At 37.1% G+C, this 18,127-nt stretch overlaps 1 protein-coding gene across 1 annotated transcript; it reads left to right on the top strand.

The window, feature by feature from the left end:
• The first annotated feature begins 476 nt into the window (after positions 1-476).
• On the top strand, positions 477-17,594 carry LOC117404016 (regulator of G-protein signaling 7-binding protein-like). Its single transcript, XM_034006628.3, has 6 exons — positions 477-1,187; positions 2,279-2,445; positions 12,709-12,839; positions 13,772-13,919; positions 15,474-15,544; positions 17,036-17,594. The coding sequence occupies exons 1-6, from the start codon at positions 1,038-1,040 to the stop codon at positions 17,125-17,127; spliced, it is 759 nt and encodes a 252-aa protein (XP_033862519.3). The 5' UTR covers positions 477-1,037; the 3' UTR covers positions 17,128-17,594.
• The last annotated feature ends 533 nt before the right edge of the window (positions 17,595-18,127 follow it).

Raw genomic sequence — 18,127 nt, 5'->3', positions numbered from 1 at the left:
TGCCCTTGTTGTGTATACTGTATTAATGAGACGGGGCTAACTTGATCCCAAGACGATTTAATGCCACAGAATATAATAATGAATATAAATCTGAGTGCATTTTTAAAGATACTCTTTTTACACACATTTCTGTTTAAATTATACAAATAAAGATTTATGAATTTTAACACTAATCTTGCTGTAACCGTTTGTGTATGGGTATTGGGTGATTTTTACGATTTAATTTTGGACGGCTATACTGGTTGTCATGCGCCACAACCACCCAAATACTACAATAAAATGCACATTGTTCTTAATACATCTACAACACTACGGCAATGTGCTATATGCCTATTATAATAATTTGATGCGTTGCACCCTTTTACTGGCACTTTGGGTTTCTAACAATGGAGCCTCTAAAAGTAATATAATTGATGCCATTGAACAATTGCTTGGGTGAGTGTGTAGGCTCTAGGGGGTCTGGATTGATGGATCACATTAGTATTCCTGTCCTATGAATGTGCTGTGTTGCTAACCACGTCAGCCTGCCAGATTCCCTGCGTCTCCTGTTTCCACCAAGGTTAGATATATTCTCAAAAAAAGACCTTGGAGACGAGATCGGGACTATTCAGTATAGTTGTATTATGTTTGGCCGTGCGCTTCACATTTTACGTCGAAGGAAATTGAATTAACGCACCAAGGGTCCTTAAATTGGTAAGATTTCTAGCCTCCTGTTCTTCATGGAAACTCGTAACTGTAAGAAATGGTTACATCTGACCAGCCTTGAAAGCGTTGAAGGAAAGGAACGGCAATGTGTGTGGATATTTCAGCTGGAATTAGGCTTCTGCTGAAGTGAAGGTGACTTGTCGAAGCGATGCAGAAAGGAATCGCAAGTGCTCACCCAGCACTCCTGCTAGTCAAAGGTTGCCCCCGAAAAGAGCTATTTCCACAGTAGAGATTTTGGAGCCATTCGCTTGCTGCTTTAAACACGAAAGCAAACAAGAAATACACATTTATCATATCACTGTTGTGTAGGTTTGATTAGTGGATGTGTATGCATGAGTTCTGCACCGAATGGGCGCAAAAACCGCCCCAGATCTGCTGGATCCATTTTTCAAATCAGCAAACCTCCCTACAGGGACCCGGAGCGCAGAGGAAGCGCAGAGAGCGCCCCAAAAAACCAGCGAGCACTGGAAGACTGCAGAATGGTAGGTGCAACACACACCATTTTCGTTATTTTTGTCCATCGCTCTGGTGTCACTCCCCCACCTTTTCCATTCAGATCACGTGCACTTGCACTATTTTTAAAACTGCAGTAAACCGTTGATCTTATATTTTTATGTCTAATATTTGGAACTGAATAATGGTGTCAAGTATTGAAATTGTTAAGATGTCATCTCAATATCATTACACATATAAACATAGTGCATTTATATTGATGTCGTTGTAATAAACCTGGATGAAACGTTGATTTGACTGCACGGATTTAAATATAAATTAGTAAGTTTATCCAAAGGGGTATGCAAACTGATATTTATGTAGCCTAATAAACAAATGACCGATTGGTGGTATCGGTTTTTAATCTGACAGGTCTGCTGGCAGAAGGCTGTATCCATGCTATAGCTCTCACTGTCTTTCACATTTGCACCAAAATGCTTTTTGAATTATATGGTTAGAACTCCTGGAGCAGTATTTTTTTTGTATTATTATTATTATTATTATTATTATTATTATTATTATTATTATTATTATTATTATTATTATTTTAACACATTACAAACGAATCAACACCTCAGGGTGTGCTGGTTAATGTTATAGAAATTAGCACATATAGGTTCAAAAGATGAATTGGACATTTAAAGATTAGCATTAAAACAGAATAAATCGATACACCAAGTTGCAGCTTGTTATTTTATGATTCAACGATATGTTACACAATATGGATGTTACTGTCTCTAAAGAGATATACATATATATTGTCGCTGTCAATCCCAAAATATCTCAGTGTGTTAAGAAACATCATTCACTTTTATATTCACCCTATGAAAATGTGTAAGGATTTAGAATATACTGTTCAATTATGAAGTGATTAACACTGCTTATATAAGTTTTACATGTTCAGATGAATATTGATGGGTTTTTTTAAAACGTTGTGCTGTATTTTTTAAGATAACAGTGGAGCCTAAATTATTTAAATATCAGCTTTTTTTCTGAATTCGATTATAAAATCTGCACGAAATGAACGACGTTGATTGTGTGGGGTAAATGGCTTATCAAAGTAAAGTACCGTGTATTTCAGCTTGTCCAAGAGTTCAATACCCTGGTGGCCCTGTACCGTGAACTGGTCATTTCCATTGGGGACGTCTCGGTTGATTGTCCATCTCTCCGTGCTGAAATGCATAAGACGCGATCCAGAGGCTGCGAGATGGCCCATACCGCACATCAAAATCTATCAGTTATTTCGGGGTAAGATTCCAGATTCTATAAAATACGGAAGAGTCATTGAGGGTGTTAGTGTAAATGATAAAAGGAAGATGTCAACTACACATTTTAAATTCAGTAGCAAATGCTGCAGTCCTGGTAGATATTGAAACGCTCTGGATTTGCTGTCCATGGTGCTGATACGTGTAAAACATCGCCTCAATTTGCAAATGTGTTTAATTGCAATTGTTTATAGATTACATTTGAGATAATAATATTAAATAAAAAAGAAAGCAACATTTTATTGAAAAAAAAAATCCTTTTAATTTCAATTACACAGAACACCCTATTGGGAATGTGAAAGGTGGTCCCCTGGAGACAAAACAACAGCTCTATTCTGAACGTAACAAATGTTAAAATATTTACAGTGTTATTTACAAAATACTATAAACATACTTATGAGTAACCTGGATTAAATGTGAAATAATGTGTTCATGTTATCAGGGTTTGTTCAGGGCAAACTTTTGGCTCCAGAATAATGTTGTTCATGTAATTGAATGCAATTGAAATGCAAGGTAATTTCAAGATAATGTCCTGGACACGGGTGTTAATAAAATGATTCAAGTTATAACATGGAATGGCATCAGCTGTTTTAGTAAACCTGTTTCATTAAAATCCATTCTAAGTTAAATAGAAGGCATGTGTTATTGTCACATGACCTATAAATCACGGAAAATGATAAGGTACCACGTTTGCTGCTTGGTATGGCATGAATCACCATCACTGCATTACAGAGCCATACTATTGTCATTTTCTAAATAAAGCTATTGTATTTTGGTGACAGTTTTTAGAGGGAGTGGATCTGTCATGTCATATCCTATATGATTAAGGATTAGCAACAATTATACTGTTGTCTGTCCCAATTCCCTTCTGTGCAGTTTTGACCTAGAAACTTTTGTTTCAGTTGGTATAATGACATGCTTGTCCTGAAATATCGTACTATCCAAATGTAAAGTAAATGACACTGCGGGTGTATTCTGGGGGTTTGGATTACACTATTCTCTTGTCAGGAGACTGGTTTGCATCAGGGCACAGCGGGAGAGACATTCAGACATCCTTTTGTAATTCTAATTGTTTTAGCTCATTTATTTTCAAAATCGATCCTGTACCAAATAACTTCACTTAATGTAGCAAAACAACCAAAAAAAAAAACTCAACACATTTTTTTGTTTTGTTTTAACTTTTATTTGTGAAACAGATATCAATTTATAATTATTCACCTTCAGAATATGGAACTCTCACAAACAAATCCCCTGCAGGAGATGTATATTATACATCTGTAGACATCACACATTACAGTTTTACGTTACATATAGAGAACCACTTATTCAAAGCGTCTAAGGCTTTAGCACATGTTACTGAGAGTGACATACATAACACCCACAGCATGTATTAATGATTTACATTTAAACATCAAGTTTAAAACTAAAGATGTCTTGAGGGCAACCTGTGCAGATGGAGTTGTTTGACTGCTTTGTTAGGACAGAGAAAAGGACTGTTGGGACTATACACCTGGATGGGTTGTCCCTGACCTGCATGCACTCATAATTCTTTTCTTTTTTTTAACTGTATATTGTTTTTTCCTCACAGAATATTGGCAGGCGTATCCCTTCCTGTAGTTTTTCTGCTAGTTCTAGGAGTTATTTTATGGAATCCCTAAAATACTAATCTGTAATATTTATTAGGCACTTGGAGAAAATACTTCCAACCTCCAGCTTCCCTGAAGGAATTAGGAGTGGGTAATGATCACCTGAACAATTTAACCAGTCTCTTCAAATCACTTCCATCCTGGCAGTCCATCATGGCCCCTGTTAAGACAGCTGTTCTTAGTACATTGCTGTACTTGTGTATTGAAGTGTAGGTACACTAATAAGATGATAATGACTTACTAAAGTACAGGTCTCCTCTGCTTTATGTTTCAATGATACCCGGAATGATACCTCTTATGATGAATATGCATGTAGGCATTTCTTAAGCTTTTGAATAAAGGTTTATCATAAGAGTTATATGTATCATAAACAAATGTAAGTGTTGTTGGAAGCAGGTTCCTGCTCCACAGTTCTAATGCACCAGGATAATATAGAACAAGCTTCAGAAATAATATAAAAAGCCTTTTTTTTTTTTTCTTAACACACAACTATTTTATGGTGAGGAAGCGATTGACCCTGCCCTTAAAGTCGCGCTGATCAAAGGACATTCTTTTGCTGTTTCACGATGTATTTGCATGACAACGTCACACAGTCATGGCTGTACAGTCGATTTTCACGTGCATGTAAACCCAGCCTATGTTAGGGAATTATGAATCAATGCAATAATTAAATTAACTTTCCTAGTGTAAGTGCTAGGTCTATCAACCAATATAGCAATAAAATATATTATTATTATTATTTTAGAACTGGTTGCCCAATGCGTTTTACATTTGTCTCCTGTAGAATAGATGTCTTTAATTTTAAAAGCGTCAGTCAATAGAATTTTACCTGTACAAATATTTTTTTACAGTTGTTGGGACTGACTGAATGCTTCACTAAAGCAATTGTTTACATTATCGTTTTATTTACTTTGTAAACAGAATTACGACATTAAAACGTAGGTTTGCACTAAAAAAGTGTAGGGTGCTGGGTGATACAGAAGGTTAATTAATCAGTTTCTCATACCTTTCATATTTTCAGACACGTCCCCAGTGAACATTAGCCCACATTACAAAAATATGCCACAGTTTTCCACAATTCAGCAGTCATGGGTTTTACTCTGTTTGACTGAATATCAAGGAATGTTCAGGTCAGGACTGAGGTTAACTTGCAGGCTGTGAGGTGACTGATGGCTAGCCAGTGCCATTGTCCCCAAACATCAGGAGTCCACTTTTAATAGTATTTAATTGGGCTCGGTGTAGTTTTACTTGTTTTGTAAGCTCTACCTACATCACCATTGTCATAGTTATCACAAATTCTATGCCGATGCTGATGATTTTCACTCTTCCTATTCTAAATAATCAAAAGTTATTTTTCAGTAACCATCTTCCTTAATTCCCTCTGTATAACAATGCTATTGTGACTTGATTAGCAGTTAGTGGTTCAAGCTTTTCATCAAATTAAATGGGCCTACAACGTAAATTAAGGGAGGTAATATTTGATACTGGCTGCTGTAAAGAAACAGTTTATTATTTCCAATGGCGATTAGCACCTCAAGGTCTTTACAGTGAAACAGCATTACTTTAGGCTATTGCTTTACGCTATTAGTCTCTACAGGATATCTTTGAAAGACTTTAGTAAATGAAGCTTAAGGGTTACAGTACATCCCTTGTTGTCCATATCACTTTTGTTTTTTCAACAATCCAGAAACATTTCTCATAAATCAGCTAAGCAATAAAATCAACACATTTCTCAACTTAATGAACAGATTTGTTAATAAATAAAATCCAATCTACAATCTAAATATCAAAGTATGTACTGTTTCTTTCTACATGATACCTAAAGCAAAAATATATTCAGTTATCCTTCTCTCACACTTTTTCTGTTATATCCTGTCAAGGGTGAAAACTAACCGGGTAGGTATTCCCTGTGAAATGTTAACAGACCAAGGCACCAATTATCTGTCATGGCTGGTAAGAGAGACATGCAAGCTTTTGGGTATTAAGACCATCAGGACCTCGGTTTATCACCCCCAGACTGATGGCTTGGTGGAGCACTTTAATAAGACCCTTAAGAGCATGTTGCGTCGGTTTATCGCTAGTGACGTGTGTAATTGGGACAAGGTGAATCTCCCTCTTATCTTTACTATTAGAGAAGTACCCCAGGGTTCCACGGGGTTCTCTCCATTTGTGCTGTATATGGGAGACCACTTATAACCGAGGGGCCCAATTGCACACATTCCAGCCAGGAGATAAAGTGCTTCTATCTACCCTAACCCTAACCCTAACCCTTCCCAGTGCAAACAGCTGGCAAAGTGGCAAGGGCTCTTTGAGGTCACATGCCAGGTTGGGGAGGTGGACTACAAGATCCACCAGCCGGGACACAGGAGAGAAGCACATATTTACCATGACAACCTCTTAAAGCCCTGGCGGCAGAGGGAGACAGTGTTAATTCTGCCAGCTAAGGGTGTGATGGATCGGGAACCTGATCTCTCTGTTCCGGTGAAAGCAGAGGCTGTGCAGATTGGGGCCAATCTGACAGTGGAGCAGAGCCATCAGGCCCAGGATCTGGTGGCTGCCTTTCCTGATGTGTTCTCTCTGATCCCGAGGTGCACTCAAGTAGCTCAGCGCCATATAGAAATGGAGCCGGGAGTGCATGTTCACCAGAGGCCCTATCGCATTCCTGAAGCCAATAGAAAGGTAATGCAAAAAGAAATTGGCGAAATGCTAAAGCGAGGAGTAAAAGAAGTCCCAGAGTGACTAGAATAGTCCAGTAGTCCTTGTCAACAAAACTCGATTTTGCATTGACTTTAGAAAGGTTAATTACATTTTTTAAATTTGATTCATATCCGATGCCCCAGGTAGATAAATTGCTGGAGCGTCCAGGCATGTCTCATTTTATGACGACACCGTACCTAACAAAGGGTTACTGGCAGATGCACCTGATTAAAGGGTCTCGAGAGAAGACTGTGTTTTCAACTCCTTTCGGTTTGTACCAGTTCACCACACTGCCATTTGGATTGCATGGAGCCCCGGCCACTTTCCAGCAGACGATAGACCGCGTCTTGCAGCCCCATCTGCAGTACACTGCTGCCTACATAGATAACGTGGTCATCCACAGCATGGAGTGGCAGAGTCATCTGCGTAGAGTAGTGGCGATATTGCAATCCTTGCGGGAGGCTGGGCTTACTGCTAACATAAAGAAGTGTGCAATTGGAAAGAGTGAGTCAGAGTATTTGGGGTATCGATTGGGGGGCGGACAGATCATACTACTTATTACAAAGGTGCAAGCCTTGGCTGACTGTCCGACTCCCAAGACAAAAACCCAGGTGTACTCTGTCCTGGGACTGGCAGGCTACTATCGTAAATGTATTTCATACAGCCTAGTGGACGGAGCCGTGTCAGAGGAAAACTGTGTGGCAAGCCAGTGCTGTGCAGTCCAGTTTTCAGGAGGGGGGTTATTCTGCAGACGGAGGCATCTGAGACAGGTCTGGGTGTCCCCGGAGGGAGCGGGAAAGGAACACCCGATCCTGTATATGAACAGGAAGCTCCTTCATCGTGAGAAAAACTACAGTACCACTGAGAAGGAGTGCCTTGTGGTACACAGTCCACTGCAGCCAATCGCCTTCAGGGTAATCCACCGAGCAGGGAAAATGCACCAAAATGCAGACTTCGTCTCTTGGGAAGGAGTGGGGATGTAGATTTTCAAATGGACTGCTGGTGCCATTCTGATGGGGGGGGGGGGGGGGGGGTATGTGACAGGGGAGACCTGTCATTGACTTCAGAGAGCGTGCATACCATTGCAGGATTTGCTCAGACGCTCTACAGGAGAAGCATTACCAGGTAACGGATTGACCGGGAAGGTTGCCCGGGTTCAGAATGATCGTGAGCCCCTTGTTGACTAGGAGGGGCGTGTCCGGGGAACGCCTGACCATAAAAGGGCACAATACTACACACACACAGATCTCTTCCGCAATCTGCCGGCTTTGCTGCAGTGAAGCAAAACAAAAAAACAAGAGATGAAGAAAACAGACGGCCAAGACTGGAACCAAAACCTCTGGGCGTGTGCAGAGCCGACCACGAAAATAAAAGTAAGCCTTTATTTTTACCCTGTGGATTAGTTTAGGACATCACTGCACAATCCCATAACAGTATAGGCTGTGTGTGTAGGATAGTGTTGCTCAAGTGCGGGGGACCTCTGTTTAGAGAGAGAGTACCAGACCCATGCTTACCTTTTGTTTTTTGTAGAGTTTTTTAGTATTTTTCTTTGGGGCACTTCTGTGACTGTTTTGTGGGGACAACTTGTGCCTTATTTTACACCTGTGTGTATTACCGTACGCTGGGCTTTACCATTGCTGGTGCCCTAGCGGCAGCCATGTGCAACTACAACAACACCAACTGCAATAATTGTTATGAAATAAATCCGTGCACCTGCGAGGCATTGACAACATCAACCTCTCTGTCCGTCTGCTAGCTATCAAGTGAATCATTCACACCCCTTACACAGCTGTATTTAATCTTTTTTTAAATGATTTAGAATGCACATTTCTTCTACTAAAGATTGTATTCAGTGTGTCTCCCGTAAGCTGTAAGATTCTTTGTAGTGTATCTGTTAAGACTCTTCCTGACTGAGTCATTACACACTGAAAACTCTAAAAGGACTAATGCTAGAAAAACAGTATTGTGTTTATATCTTGATTAATGGCATATTCTGAAAGCACCCTTATTAATAAGAGCTACATTTGAATGCAGAGTTTGGTGTATTGGTTCTTGGGCAAAATGTACCAATTTCAAAATGCCCTAGATTGTCTTTTTATTTTATTAGTTACAACTGGGTTTCATCCCCTCGTGCATGAGCTCCATGATCTGTGAAAGATATCATTCTGGCAAAATACTTTTACATTTATCTCGAATAACACTTATCCAACAAGGCATTCTAATGTTACCATCTTACCAGACATACATGATTATTTTAGCAGTGTAATAATTTCTGAAGAATTTCTTGTTTCAATACAGATCTTGAAATATTAATTTATAGGCAGTTTGGTAGGGGAAATGTTGGATTGGTCTACAATATCCGACACCTGATAAGGTAATGTTTAATGTCTGATAGGAATTACCACACACAAATATCTTTCCACAAAATTAACTTGACTTGACTACTCCACAAGCCATTATTAATACCATACTGACATATATCTAATGAATAAAAGGTATGTTTCATATGGAATTGCTGCTAGATTCAGCACTAATGACGTTTTAATATGTTGCTGTAGCACAAGAAACCCTACTGCAAGTCTCTTTTGAACAATTATATACCGGTATTAATTAAACACGGGCTCTTGATTTTGATTAAAAAGCGGATGGTTCAGAAACTTACTGGAATACAATGAAAAGAGGGAGAAGCCTGAGATTCCTAATGTGATGGAAATGCTTTGAAAACACAAGCTAAGCCTCCAGATGATATTTGCTATGATTAAAATATTCCATTCAACCCCTTTGTAGGCTATGTTTGTCACACTGCCATGATAAATACATCTAATAAACTGTACAGCGCTTAAATTGCAGGAAACTATTGAAAAGCAGATGAAAATACATAGATATGAGCAAAACGATAAGAAGACACATTAACAAAATAGTTTTATATTTCTAAAATAGCTTGTAGAAGATTGAATATTTTCTGCATTAGTCCTCCTGCAAGGACCTTTATAGTGACAATAACTCAGACTTTTGACACTGAAACAGCTGAAATGAGAGGTTTTGACAGTAAATAAAACTCTGTTCTGTGTCATTATTATTATTATTATTATTATTATTATTATTATTATTATTATTATTATTATTATTATTATTATTATTATTATTGCATACAACACTTCTTTCTCTCATAAAAAAACCCATCGTTTAACTTCAGAATCCAAACACTCTCTCAATATATGTTCACGTGATACAGTCTACCTTAAAAAGTTTGTACAAAAGTCTAACAATTTGTACAAGCCACCAGTTCCTACAAGCACCATCGTTCATACACTGTGTTCTCACTGAGCACCCATATAGAATAAAAGAAAGAAAAAAAGATTACCATAAACATGGCAACCTTTCCAGAGCATGGGTACAGATTACATTTAAATGTTATCTGTAATTCATATTTGTTTTATTATCAGTAATTCATATTTTTTATGCAAGCTCTTACTTGTTTGACAGGGCCTGTTCCTGCAGTAGTTTAGGTTTTATATGTAAAATGCCTTGGGATGCTTGAAAGCTCATGAAAGTGCTATAGCATTTATAGTATTGCAGTATAAGAACCAAGAGCTACTGCTTTGGTGTATAACAGTGAAAAAAAATATAATGTATAGTAATTGCCATGCCAGGTAATTCAATATTGTTTGGATGTACAGTATAAAACAGTGATACAATTTCTGTGTGTGGAAGTGGAAAAACATGAGAAGCGGTAATATGATATCAAAGATTCCCAAAAAATACAGCAGATAATATTTCTAGGTGGTATTTTCTAAGTGGTATTTTTTGATAAGTCTGTGTTCAATATGCTTTGGTCTGAATACAAAAGCAGTTGTTCAGTTCTACTTGCAAGCCATTGGCATATATTACAGATAAATCAGAGAGTGTTTTTATGTTAGTAAGTGTGTGCACCATCTTGCGATCTCCAAATGTGTTTTCTTTTGTACTGCTGGCAGTACAGAGCAGATGGGTGATCACTAGATGGCGATGGCACTTACTAACACAAAGACCCTTTGGCTGATCAAGCCTATGATACGATCAGAAAAGAAGTTCCACTTAGTGCTTCACTCTTTTCCACAGATCACTCTGGGAATCTTCTCATTTCTCATAGCATAACGCTCTCAAGCCGTGCTATGGGAACTATTAACTGGAACAGACTGCAGAAGACTTAACCAGATGGAAGTTAAATGAGAAAATTGAACGCATTCTTTGAACATATAAGGGGAAAAGAAAACAGAATTATTGCAGCTCAGTCAGTATGAGCCCCAGGTCTTGGAGCACCTGCATGGAAAGCACTGGTTGTAACTGAAGTAATTGTTTAGACAGCATTCCCACTGCACAGTGAGCAAGCAGAGCAGAGACCTTGCTGTGTAAAAAAAAAAATGAAGCTAATATTTACTTAATTAAATAAATTTCCCTTTGTGATTTCTTTGATTCAATAATATATAATGGTCCAACAATATCATCTGTGCTTATTAACCAAGTGTAGTTTTTATTATAAAACCAAGAGAAAAACAGCTGCGCCAGTGCTTTAGCATCTTTGAAGATGTGTGAACATATCAGTTCAAAGAGTGCCTTTACTAACACTTTGATGATAGGGATAGAGGGATCCATCTGTGCAGATGTGAAGAAGAAGCCTTTTAGGAAATCCTATCTGATGATAGTCTGCCCTCAGTTAAAACCAGAAGGTTTCCTTGGAATGTCATTAATGTAATGCCACAAATGTACTTTCTGAAGCACACAGTGTTCCAAACGGCTGTATTGCTTTTTTTTTTTTCATTGTCATGAAATGTAACATTAATTTAGTCCATTATAAAACATGAGCTCTATCAGCGCATACAGTAGTTCGACTTTATATGTAGTGAGCCAGAAAACCTCTTTAAAGCACAACCCTTTTAGGTGCGGGTGGGATCAGGGGGGTCCCTTACAAAAGTGTAGTATATTAAAAACACAGCAATATGAAAGCATGCTAAAGCATGGGTAAGCATCGTAAAGCCCAGAGCAGTATGGTAACACTTATTAATAAAAATGGCAAAACGTTGGAAACTATAGTAAATGCATAGTATAACCATGGAGAAAGTATGATCAAATGTTTGAGTAATGTTTGTGGCATTAAAATGTCAGAGTTTTAAGAAACAAAAACATAGCATCAAAATAAGCCTGCTTTATTGCAGCACAAACCTTTTTTGAGAGGAGATGTTACCCCATTAACATTTAATGATATGTTTGAATATTGAAAGCTTGTTTTTGTTTCTAAGGAGCACACAGACTATCATAATGAATGACTTACCTTTCAGGATTATTTATTTGTTTTGAGCACACAAGTAACATCTTCAGTTCAAGTTACCAGTTGTCCGCATTGTAAACAAATATACCGTGTTGAAACAATCTCATAAAAAAGTTTTTTTTTTCTCTAAACACAATAATCCATAGACCATTCGCAAAATACAGTATACCACTGTTACAACATTCCATCACCTCTTTATCTTTCTGTACATTTTTAAAGTTTAATTACATAAAAATCAAGGAGACATTGTGGTTTGTGTGTGTGTGTGGAGGAGGTCATTTTTTTTTTTTAATCAGAGCATGTTTTCTCATCATACTGCAAATGCCTGTATGGTTTAACCTTCCCTCTTAATAGACTGCCTTTGATGTTGCTAGGTAGCAGCCTCTCACATTCCTGTTACCAAGCTGCTGTTATGTTAGGCATAAAAGGTTTTAGTTGTGTGTTTCCTGAATATGGAACTGTTACCGGTTTTTTTTTTTAAAGAGAAGAGGTTTCAATGAGTGGGATGGGACCCAGTACTATTTATAGAATTAACTGTTGAGGCTGTCCAAGATTTACAGTGAAATATTGCTTTGTATTTTATTGTGCTTTTCAGCCCAGAAGATGACGAAATCCACCCTGAAATCTGCAGACTTTACATACAGTTACAGTGCTGTCTAGAAATGTACATAACAGAAATGCTGAAATCTGCATGTCTTTTAGGATCTCTTCAACTTCATCGAAAAGGTAACGTCACACTATTTTACACTCATGTTTTCCTCTTCTGTCTTCTCTTGGTCTGGCCTCTCCAACTGTACTGTCAGATACAAACTTACAACAAATTAAATTGCCAAGACTTGCAGACTATAATGTTGACATCAATTTAGCTGTACATTGCATACACAAGACACAAAAAGTGGGCATTGCTGAGACCCTCCATATTATATCACAGAATTTAGGAATTATTTTGTCATTTGTTTCTACATTTCATCCCCTGATCACTGAATTTCTAAAACCTCTCTGCCTAGTAATGACACCTGTCAGGACAATGCAGGCCTGGAGATCAATCATTGCCTCTGCTTGTCAGAGTCAGCTTCTGGCCCAACAATGTGCCCTGACCTAACCGGGGAAGAACATCTCAAGTTCCTACCTCTGCGTCATGGACTTGTTGTTATTATAGTTGGAAAAGTAATTGAAAGTCTTGCAGCACTACAAACAGTGCATTGCACTTTGATATAACCAAATGTGTTGAATATCCCAACACAAAAGCAGCAAATACTCCGAAAGACTTCTAAGCACTGTCAAGGTTCGATGCGTACTGGAAAACACTGAGAATTGATTATTTCTTTATTAAGAAGTAAAGGTACGCAAGGGTAGAAGATCTGGAACACAAGAACTGGTCCTGAACAATGATATAATGTTGACAAGTGTTAAAATAATCACAGAGAAAACTTAATGTTCCCTTGAGTTTTGTTGTAAGTTCTACTGTTGCGGTGTGCTAATAGTTCTGCTCGGGTTTCCTTGTGGTGATAATCTAATGCTATCCCAATTGCATTTCTCAAGCTTTCTGTAAGGGCATGTCAACTATACTGATTTTGTGACGATATTGTTCCCTTTATGTGTCATGGTATACCGGTATTCATATGCAGGCTGTCTTAAAACTTCTCTCTGTTTTACAGAAAAGGAATCTTGTACAGTTCCCAAGCTTTTAGACTGTAAAGTGGAGGAGAGCTCTGAGATCCCAATATTAGAAGACACTTCATCCTCACCTGTAGATTTCCATCAGTATTCCTGGCAGGTTTCCACTGATATTGAAAACACAGAAAGGTATATATACATATAAATATATATTTATTAATTTATTAATAAGCCATTTTTATGCCAAAAGGGTGTTCGGTAGTGCTTGATCAATGAATACATATTACTTGAAGTGTGAACTTTTTCTGAATTAGTGATATTCAGGCTAGATTATGTTAGAAGAAAAAAATATGCTGTTGATCAATAAGCAGCACGTAGAATTCAGTAAAAAGATTGCTATTGGCATAAGGCCAAGCAGTCCAAGAAAGACAAAGATTAAAGTGGCTAAAGATCAAATAAATGATTCTATAAAGCTTATCTGTTGTGCACTCCCACTAAGGTCGCGTATGTCTGGGTAGTTGTGAAAGTGACACATGTATTTTAATTTTAAAACATGATAACTGGTGATACTCAATATTAATGAACGTTGTCAGATTGCCTTGATTTCAGGTACTGTAATCTGTAACTGTTTAACTGCCTTGATCATTTCACCTAAGCAGTGTCTTCAGCATCAATGCATGTCGATCAGTAGGGGAAGCAGATGGTTGGTTATTTACAAGAAAAGAAAGGGGCCAATTTTACCCTCCTGGTGGAATGACCACGGAAGTGCAAGCCTGCCTGCATATTTCAAACCTATAGAGTGAATGGAAGTGCACAATTTGTGGGATTTTTTTTTTTTTTTTTGTTAGCGACAGATACAGAAAACAAAGCAAAATGAAATGCCAATGTTTATGAAAAGAACTGTGGTGTCCACAGGATAGTAAAATGACACCAGATTCGAATATTTTTGCTTCATATTTGTACATTGGGAATTTTTTTTATTTTTATTTTTTAAGCGATTTACCCTACAGTGTAAGTAACAGATGATTTAAAATGTTATGTAACATTTTATGAAGCAAATTAAGTAAGCAAACTTTACTAAATATTTAAACAACATTATCACTCACATTTGTAATTATGTGTATTTTTACAAAAAGAGATGTGATTTGAATAAAAATGAATTGGTTTATATAGTAGATGCTGTTTGTTAAATTGAAGATGGAACTGATGGTTAGTTAAAGAGGTACCAACATAATTTATATCATTCTTATATTCATTTTGCAGTAATCTGTGCTCTTTATGATTCGCTAAGGTTTCTGTTTAGATCACTATTTGTTTTGGATCTAAATACATCTGACGTTTAAATCATTAAATATATATATATGTTCTGGTTGCAGCAGTGTACCTACGGTTTCTCGCTTTCCCAGGTATGAGAAATGCTTGGCTGATGCAAGTATGCCAAAGAGAAATGGACAGGCTTTCTCTGGTGACCCACCGGATTGAACGTTGTGTCCCTAATTCACCCATACATTGTAATTGCATTATTGGGCCAACCTGTGACAAACATGTTCATGATAATTAGGTAAACCAAGCAATACAAATAACAACAGCTCTCTTTTCACCACAAGGCAACTAAAGTATGTATTGTTTGTGTCAATATCCTTTCTCTGTATTTTTTGTGTTTTGTTTTGTTTTTGGTTTATTTGCAGTTCATTTTCTTTTTTTTTAAATTTCATATTATGGATTTGATCTGTATCTTTACAGAGACATGCGGGAAATGAAAAACCTTCTAAGTAAACTCAGGGAGACTATGCCTTTGCCATTAAAAAATCAAGGTACGTACCCTTTTTGGTCTAAAAATGAATTTGATTTACAGGTATGCTTGTTCAATTACTGAACCAAGCACAAGACAGAACAAACTCTAGATCTGCTTTAACCTAATAAACATTTAGTTGAATGAAGGAATCAGTATTGGAACAAGGCAGTTTATTCTGATTGGTATGCAGTGCCTAGTATGTAATGCATATACCTTTGAGCATGTACAGCTATGGCCAAAAGTTTTGCATAACCCTATACAATGAATTAATTTTGCTTAATAAAATCAAATGAAAGCTGCTGAATAATGTTACGTTAACATATTGAATTACATACCGCTTTGTAGTTATCCATACACTTAACAAAAAACTGACAAAAATGTAAAGATCTAGTAGACTTTTGCAATATCATTTTGTAGTTTCTTTAATTACATGATGTTAAATAAAATATCTAAATTATGTTTTTTTACTTATGTCTCAATCCTAAAATTATAGGTGATGCAAAACGTTTGGCTGTAGCTGTAGGTCTAAACCTTGATTCCTGTCAAGGAGCCTTTGGGACTACCGGTCACCTACTGGTATCTGATCATCACAGTACATGAACGATCCAGGAGATGCTAAATCTTAAAAACAATACTTCAGTATCCCCAGCATGGACTGCCTGACAGGAGGGACAGGGTTACCCCATGCAGAGTAGAGCCTCCTTAGCTTTAACAGTTACAATTGTTACCTGGGCGTGCTTTGATCAAAATCTGTTATTTTCAAAGGACAGACTAATAGTATGATTGCTTTTTTTAACATAATGTATTGTAGCGCGTCACATCCCCTTTGTTTTAGGCTGGAAAGCACAGCTGGTATGTTTGGTGAGCCAGCAAATTACATCTTTTTACATTGTTAGGAGGGTCTGTGTTCTCCAGAGCGGGTGAGAGGAGGATAGCACGTACACCATAGCATTGTGCTGTATAATGTATAGCACTGCGATAGAGGCTCAGGGAGTAGGCTGCTTCTTCTTTTAATAAGCTTGACCCTTGTGGTAAGGCTGCCAACAGAAATTAAATTTGCCTATTCAACAAGTCATTTTTTATTTTTATTTTAAGCAGCAATTCTAATTAGCAAATGCTGGTGTTCAGATGCATTTATATTATATTTGTAGTAAATATAGATCATAATTTTAAACAGCATTAATTAAGACCTGGCGGGGGGGCATGGGTTGCACTGTCGGTATTGCAGGAGACTTTCAGGTCTGGATTCAAATCTAATTTAGCCCAAAAGAAAAATTAGTTTGGCAGTCTTTTAATCCTGAAAGACAGCAGTCGATATCATAAAAGCACCTCACAATTCACCTCAATCGAACCTGGGCACCTGCAAGGAGACTGGACTGCTCCCTGGCCCCCAACACAGGCATTCAGCATATATTGCAACTAATCCTGGACCTGGAGCCCTCATAGGAATGGGAATTCATCATGATAAAATGCTTTCATCTTAAAGAGCTTTTGCTTTTATCTTTTGCAGATGACAGTAGCCTCCTGAACCTGACTCCATACCCCCTGGTAAGAAGGAGGAAAAGGCGATTCTTTGGACTGTGTTGTCTTGTGTCGAGCTAGGAAACTAAACTCCAAAACAAACTGCAAAACAGCTACTAGGATCTATTTAGCCCAGCCAATATATAAATATATATTCCTTCAACTGATTACTGCCATTTCTAATCTTTCTTTTCTGTTGTGAAGGCTGCCCATTTTCTAATTTTATTTTGTAAAAAAAAATATTGTTAAAAAAATAAGAAGTTCATATTGAAACGATAGTTATATATATTTAATCGAATTTTGATTAAGATGCTTTATAAAAAGGTTTTTTTTTTCCATTTTTTGTAATTGGAGTGATGTTATTGCATGTACAAATGTGGAGTTTTCTTTTCCTCAGTCATTCCAGAAGTAGTTGCATTGCTGCTAAAGCAGATTAATACCTTATATAATGTTAGGTCAGACCAATAAAACTGATGTATGCTTCACATTCATCCCAGTCACACACATTGAAAAAAAAAGGCTTCAAAAAGATTAAACAGTTAACTAATCTAACAGTACATTAAAAAGCCATTTCTTTCTCCATACCTATATACGGGCCTGATTCACAAATGCTTTTTTTAATCAATAAAATATGCTTTAATATTCATTAAACTGTTTCAGACTGATGTTGGCTTCTACAGTATAACAACAACTGCCTAGAACAATTACTTGACTATCAAACTATTTTATGAATTAAAAAAAAAGTATTTGGAAAAGCATGTTTAAAGTGTTGTGAATAAGGCCCGTTACTTAGTCTTCCTTATACCGTACTCTGTGTTCAATTATTATTAGCATTTTAATATAGTATATGAAATAAAACAACCTTTTTGCACATACATGTAAATCAAAATGGTAAATCCTGTAGATATGCTAAACTCATATGCATTATGTTCCAGGTTTATTTTTTATTTTTTTTAAATGCTTTTCCTTTTTAATACCATGATTGAACAAAGCTGGTTATAACTTAAGGTGGTATAAAATGTGTTAGACAGTTGAACATTGTACTTGCTTATTAATATAGTATGAAATGTTTTAGGGCATG

Source organism: Acipenser ruthenus, chromosome 1 (genome assembly GCF_902713425.1).
Source record: "Acipenser ruthenus chromosome 1, fAciRut3.2 maternal haplotype, whole genome shotgun sequence".
NCBI classification, from domain to species: domain Eukaryota; kingdom Metazoa; phylum Chordata; class Actinopteri; order Acipenseriformes; family Acipenseridae; genus Acipenser; species Acipenser ruthenus.
Note: the sequence above shows the minus strand (reverse complement) of the source record. Positions and strands in the feature narration are given on the sequence as shown.